This window comes from Electrophorus electricus, chromosome 22 (genome assembly GCF_041902795.1).
Source record: "Electrophorus electricus isolate QZ-2024a chromosome 22, ASM4190279v1, whole genome shotgun sequence".
Classification (NCBI taxonomy): domain Eukaryota; kingdom Metazoa; phylum Chordata; class Actinopteri; order Gymnotiformes; family Gymnotidae; genus Electrophorus; species Electrophorus electricus.
The window spans coordinates 17286467-17293348 of NC_137518.1; the positions used below are offsets into that span (position 1 = coordinate 17286467).

Here is a 6882-nt window from a genome sequence, read left to right on the forward strand (position 1 = left end):
TGGATAAGAAGATTTTATTGAGTTATTAGTTTCAAAAAATGAGCGTGCCTATTTGCTTCGCTCCCCTTTGGGTGATTTCCCTCCCCTTATATAATAGCCGTAGCGTTCGAGAGAACGAGGGAGGGTTTGCTTCTGCTGAGACCAGATAACTCCTTGGAAGGAGTGTGTTTCTTCAAGGACGTTCTCTAGGGAACGTCCTGTTCTTCTAATCTTATGCTAAGCTTTCTCACGCTTTACAATGATAGAGAAAGAAACACAACAATATTTCCTTCACACTTCCCCCCTTTGATTCTTTGTCAATCATCAACATCATCTAGACTTCAATTTTCAATGAATAGTGCCTGGAGGTCATTAAATTCCTCAGAATCCTCATCCACCCCCTTTGGCAGTTCTTGCAACAGTTGATACTGTACACGAGTAAGATTAGTCACCCAGGTGACACAACAATTCATAATACATGGCAGGAAACACAACCATCAATACGACAATGAGCACAGGAAAAAGCACCGTCACTGTCCAGTGTCCCCACGGGCCCAGGGACGAGGTGAACCATGAGAACCATGAATTGTCTGCTGGGGACGGCTCCTGGATGTCCTGTTTCATATGTGTAATCAGGTCTGTTATATTATCATAATAATCTGGGATGTGAAAACAACATGATACATTTATCTTCTTACACACCCCACCTTCCTCGGCTAGGAGCAAATCTAAGGCCATTCTATTCTGCAGGACTACTTGGCGAATCTGGTGCAATTCTTGGTTTAGGAGTGTAAAAATCGTCTCAGTCCTATTGGCCAGAGTTAGGATTTGCCACGCTAAACCGTTAATCTTATTCAAGGCTGCAGTGGTTGCCGTCACCAATGCCATTGCACAAGCGATATTGCCTTTGCATCTTTCCTCTGGCAGGAGTTCTCGTCCCGCGATCGGGGCGAGAGTAGTGAGTAGGATAGTGACAAACAGAGAATTCATCATGAGTCCTCAGGTCGTTCTGGCGCCTTCTTGCAATGAGTGTGGTGTATCCACGTTGCTCGTCCGTCGGTTTTGACGGCAGTGTTAGTCGTCAGCAGCACTTGGAATGGTCCTCTCCACCTGGGCTGGTTCCACCGCTTCCTTCTGAAGTCCTTTATCAGCACCCAATCACCTGGTTGGTGGGTGTGGAGTGGAGTATCCATCACCTCGGGAAGAACTGCCTTCACCTGCTTAGACACATGGGAGAGAGATTTGTGCAGAGACACACAGTACTGCAAAAGTGATTCATTGGTCAGGTTAGTATCCCAGTCCGGCGGACCCACCCCCGTGTTGGGAGGCTGTCCAAACACTATTTCAAAAGCTGATAACCCTGTTCGTGCCTGTGGTCTGGTTCGACATTGCCACAGGACGAGGGGAAGGCATTTTACCCAATTCATGCCTGTTTCCTGCGTTACTTTAGCTAGACCTCCTTTAATGGTGCCGTTTGTCCGTTCTACTGCCCCTGCACTAGCAGGGTGGTAACTGCAGTGTTTTCTCATATCTACCCCTAGGTATTTAGTCAAAGCTTTTAGTCCTTCGTGTACGAAGGGTGTCCCATTGTCACTGGACACTCGTTGTGGTAACCCCCACCGGGGAATAATTTCTCTCAATAGCGCTTTTGCTACTGCCTCACTATCTTGTTTTCCCGTTGGGAAGGCCTCCACCCACTTACTAAACATGCACACACACACATGTACCTCTTCCTTTTGGCTGGTGTTAGTTCTACAAAATCTATTTGCCAATGTTGAAATGGCTCACTAGGCGGCGGGTGTCCGGCGGGTGCGTGTTTGGTATGATTGTCTCCGTGTGGTGTGTTTTGTGCACATACCAAGCATCGGGAACAAAATTTACTGGTGTGTGTGTTTATTCCTGGTGCATACCAATATTTTGTTATGCTCTCCACTATCCCCCCTTTGCTCATGTGACTTCTCCCATGAGCAATCTCAATTGGTCCTTTCATATAAGAAGTGGGGAGACATGGTTTGTTCAAATGATTTATTGGGATCTGGAATGCCTAAAGCAGGCATGACCTGTAATAACTGCTTTAGTGCTGTAAAGGCCGCTTCAGCTTCTGGCGCCCATTCTAACTGAGAGGAATTCGATCCCTTGGTCCGTATTATATTTCTGAGTGGCCCCTCATGCTCTGCATAAGATGGTATGAATGTTCTACAATAGGAACACATGCCTAAGAAGGACAGCAGTTGTTTTTTCGTCGTGGGTCTTGGTATAGTCAAGATGGCATTCACTCGGTCTTTAGTCAGCATGCGCGTTTGTTCAGTGATGTCATGTCCTAAAAAATGCACTTGCTGCTTACAAAACTGTAATTTGGATTTGGATGCCTTATGGCCTTCCCCTGCTAAATGATGTAGCAGTGCCACCGTGGCTTGTTTACACGCTTCTCGTGTTTTCCCACACATCAAAAGATCATCAACGTATTGCAGCAAGGCTGTTCCTTCGAGGAGCTCTAAAGCTTCTAGGCTTCAGTGTAAGGCGGCATTGTAAATGGTTGGTGATTCACAATACCCCTGACACAATCTCGTGAATGTGTATGGCTTTCCTTCAAAAGTGAAAGCAAACCAAAATTGGCTATCCTTGTGCACAGGTACGCTAAAGAAAGCGTTGGCCAAATCAACTACACTGAACCACTTACTGTCTGGTGGGATCTGAGAGAGAATGGTGTGCGGGTTTGGAACTTCTGGGGCTCTAGGGTGTACTGCCGTGTTGACAGCCTGCAAATCCTGCACAAATCTCCATTCATCTCTCCCTGGCTTCTTAACTGGGAAAATTGGAGTACGTACTGGTGAATCTGGGCATGGTATGATAACTCCTGCTTGTTTTAAAGGTTGGAACACTGGCCCAATACCCTCCGTTGCCTCTGGTTTTAGAGGGTATTGGTGCTGGTGTGGTCTATAATCAGATTTTGGGGTGATGTGGACGGGCTCACATCCTTTTATTAAGCCCACATCATTTTTTCCCTGTGCCCTTAACCCTGCAGGAACTGTTTTCAATTCCTCCTCCTCTTCCTCTGAGAGGGTAACAGAGGCTGCCATAATTACTATATTAGGACTTACAAGCTCAACCCCCCTTTTACAATTTAGCCTATACGGGGTTGGCATTTTCCACACATCTATGCTTGGGCTGTACATGACTTTACACTGGGGTTCTTTTATCCAATCAGTTGCGCTCAACACGCGTTTTGTCCACAACCCTACTCTCTGCCAGTCTGGGTCAACATGTGCGCTAGCCAGCGACACATGAGGTGCTGCATGTGAGATCGCATATAAAGATTTTTGTTTATCTGAGAGCTGCACCACTCCCGCAGCCCACTCGCAGTCCCACGCTATAGCTGTGATAATCAGACTGTCACTGCCCCCTAAGTCAAATTTCTGTTCAAAATCAACATCAGATCCCTCATGGACCTTCATTGTACAGTGAATAGAGTCACTTTGTTTAACTGTCAGCTCACCAGGTAGCGTGTTAGTAACTTCAGTCATAAAATGTGTTAGTACTTCCCCAGCAGTGCACTACAATTCATACACGTACAAAGGGACTCCTGCCTCTAGCTGGACTCCCTGTGTAGGTGTTTCCCACATAACAAATAACCCCTCTGGGTTGCTGCTAATTGTGCACCCGAGTTTACACATTAAATCTCTAGCTAACAAATTAATTGGACAGGTTTCTGACACCAAAAAGCTGTGTTTGAATTGGCTGTTTCCTAAACTACATTGGAGAGGCTCGGACATCCTTTCATCAATGGGATGACCCCCTACTCCGATTACTGTTATCCCATATCCTGTTCTCATTTTACATTCTATCAGCCCTTCTTTCAATACTGAGTGGGTGGCACCACTGTCAACCAAAAACCTAACACTTTTCCCTTCTACTTTCACAGTTACCTCAGGAAGGCCTTTTGGCCCCTTACTAATTTGTTGCAATAGTTGGTAATTTAAATTTGTTACTTCCCTTTTGCCGTCTTCACTCAGTGGTCCGCTGCTGTCCTGCCTCTCCACCGCCCGTCATTCGTGGATAGTGGGATCCAGGTCTGTGCCCCCGTCATATGAGTTATCCTCCTCCGGACAGTTTCTGGCAAAATGTCCAAGCTTTCCACAGTTGTAGCATTCCTGCTTTTCCATCCACTCGTTTTTCCCTCCTCTTCCTTTGCCTCTGCCTCTGCCTCGTCCATGGCCACGTCCCCTTCCACGATTGTTTTCTCGTCCGCGACCTTTCCCTTGGTCTCCCGCCGTCTGGACTAGTGTTAGCATTGCCTGGTGCGTGGTATCTGCTCGTTGACACTCTCGTTTGGCGTCTTTCTTTCCCAGGATCGTCTCATGATGCTTGGCGTGCTCCTCAATAGTAGATAGGGGAGCTCTACTATAGCCTATGCAGTTTTTTCTGATAAGGTCGCTAATTTCCTTTCTCATGTTCATAAGGAAGCTGTTTCTCAGATGAGCTTCCCATGCCCCCACTTCTCCTGGGCCCACTGCACGTTGTGCTGGCGCGTCAATTCCACAATGGTCAGTGTGGACGCGTGTCAAGCGGACGAGGAAATCTGCGACGGGCTCATCGTCTCTTTGCTTGCATGCTGCTATCACATCAGTGTTAACAGTTGTTGGGTATGCTGCTTCCACTCTTTCGATGAGTCCTCTTATCTCTCTGTATGCGCTGTTTAGGTCAGGTTGGCCTTGGGGCGGTGCATTCCACTCAGGCAGATGGAGACGGACATCTCCATTCACCCAGTTTCTGTCAATGCGGTTATACTGCAGTCCGAGTCGAATCATCAGCAACCGTCTCAATTCAGCCTGAGTTGGTCTGCAGGACTGCACGAATGCCATCAGTTCTTGTCCGAAGCGTCGTCCGCCGATGTCACCTGGCTTGCTCAGGCCGTCGGCCGCTTTCATGATGTCGTCTGTAGTCCAGTGACGGTGGACCATAATCACTCCCTCAGGTCCTGACACTTCCACCATCGGGAACTGTGGGGCATAGCCTACCTCAGGCTCTGTGGAGGACTCTGCAGAGGTGTGGCTTCGGGTACGATGAGCCACTGGTGAGGTTATTGCCTCCAGTTGTCGTCTTAATTCGTCATATGGAGACGGCTTTGGTGTTGATGAAGTTCCTGGTTGGGGATAAGGAGGTGGATTTGCTAGCGCTTGTGGTTGCTGAATCAGCTGGGGGGCTCTCGGCGGGGCGGCATCGAGGTCAGGATCAGCTAAGGAAACACACTGAGACACTTCATTATTACATTTCTTTTGCCCTTCCTGTTTCTTCTGCCTTTTCTCAGCTTCTTCTAACCACATTTTTGCCTTTTCTAGCATATCCTCACTGTTTTTGTCAAAATATTTCCGTGCTTTCTTATCAGCTTCTCTAGGTTTGACCTCGACTCTCTTAATTAATTTTAACAGGTATGCAACACTCAGCGTCCCTGAGGTATTAAACCCATAATGTTTAATCCAAAACGGGACATGTTTGTTTACATGTTCCCCATAATCTTTACTCATTTGAAAGAATAGGCTACTGGAGAGCTTGTCCTTACCGAACTCATACTCCTTACTATTGCCCGCACCCATTCTTTTTTTTTTTTTTTTTTACTTTTGGATTCAGGCAACAAACGAACAAAGGAAACTTACCTACTCTCTACAATTTTCCTATTTTTTATCTTATTATCCACACCATCTACCCCCGATATGGATTAGTTCCGCTCCAGCAAATCGTGCTAGTATACTGAGTCCACTCCTTTCCCTGCGGGGTGTTCTGTCGGCCCGGGCCTATTTCTTACACTAGTACGTCTACTCAGTGTGCCTATTCTCTTAGGCTGGCGGAGTCCCAGACTCCGGAGTCCTCTAGACCCTATTTTTAAGCCCTAGTATCTCATATACTATGCTACTTTACAGACCCACCCCAGGGTAGACTCAGGCGGATCACTATGTCACTTTCTTCTAGGATTAAATTACTGAACTTCACCACTTACTTTCTGTTCGTTAGATCAGGCGGAGCACACCACCGGAGTCAAGCGGGACGTCACTCCCTGGTTAGGTACTTTCCCGTATTCTTGTGGGTTTCCCTCTTCCTCCAGCTCAGTTTTCTCTCTGAGGCGCGTCCTCGAAGTTTAGTCACCGCCGCTCCGCATGGTGCCTCTCGCTGATCCTGCCGACAACGCCAAATTCTGTGGTGGAAATTCAGCAAACAAGGAGTCAGATGTGGATAAGAAGATTTTATTGAGTTATTAGTTTCAAAAAATGAGCGTGCCTATTTGCTTCGCTCCCCTTTGGGTGATTTCCCTCCCCTTATATAATAGCCGTAGCGTTCGAGAGAACGAGGGAGGGTTTGCTTCTGCTGAGACCAGATAACTCCTTGGAAGGAGTGTATTTCTTCAAGGACGTTCTCTAGGGAACGTCCTGTTCTTCTAATCTTATGCTAAGCTTTCTCACGCTTTACAATGATAGAGAAAGAAACACAACAATATTTCCTTCACAACTCAGACATGTGTAAATCTGCTTTGTGACAATGGCTGTTGTAAAAAGTGCTATATAAATACATTTGACTTTGACAAATATAAAATTCTGGCTTTGGATCATAGTTGATTGTATTAAATGAGGTTTGACAGCTTGACAGACATGCTAGCTTTATAGCCAAGTGATTAAACAGCTATCTAGTTAATTAATTTCGCATGTCAGACATTCGTTCAGAGAATATGGTGATTTGTTGCCAACAGATCAGGCTCTAATCTGCTCTAAGAATAAATACCAATAACATTGATCAGTTTAACCCACATTGTAGGGGAAAGTGATATTATCAACAAGTGAACTTGCTGAACTTGTTAAACATCACCTCACTCAATCACACAAACCTTATGTAAATGAGATCCAATGCCAGCTA

At 46.3% G+C, this 6882-nt stretch overlaps 1 protein-coding gene and 1 long non-coding RNA gene across 2 annotated transcripts; both read right to left on the reverse strand.

Moving 5' to 3' along the window:
* Positions 1–5588, reverse strand: LOC145653100 (uncharacterized). The gene is made up of 2 exons (XM_081705647.1): positions 5540–5588; positions 1–5215 (listed from the first exon to the last, which is right to left on the reverse strand). Exons 1-2 carry the CDS (start codon positions 5571–5573, stop codon positions 4026–4028), a joined length of 1224 nt encoding a protein of 407 aa, XP_081561773.1. The 5' UTR covers positions 5574–5588; the 3' UTR covers positions 1–4025.
* Positions 1–6681, reverse strand: LOC145653101 (uncharacterized). The gene is made up of 2 exons (XR_014119421.1): positions 5634–6681; positions 1–1196 (listed from the first exon to the last, which is right to left on the reverse strand). It is a non-coding gene; the product is annotated as an uncharacterized LOC145653101 (long non-coding RNA).
* Between the last annotated feature and the right edge of the window lie 201 nt (positions 6682–6882).

Bases quoted from the DNA above. Each gene is read 5' to 3' on its own strand.
- LOC145653100 (XM_081705647.1), bottom strand. From the start codon at position 5,573: ATGGGTGCGGGCAATAGTAAGGAGTATGAGTTCG. The intron at 5,216-5,539 runs GTAAGGACAAGC...GTGTTTCCTTAG, and splicing joins TAGTAAGGAGTATGAGTTCG to CTGATCCTGACCTCGATGCC.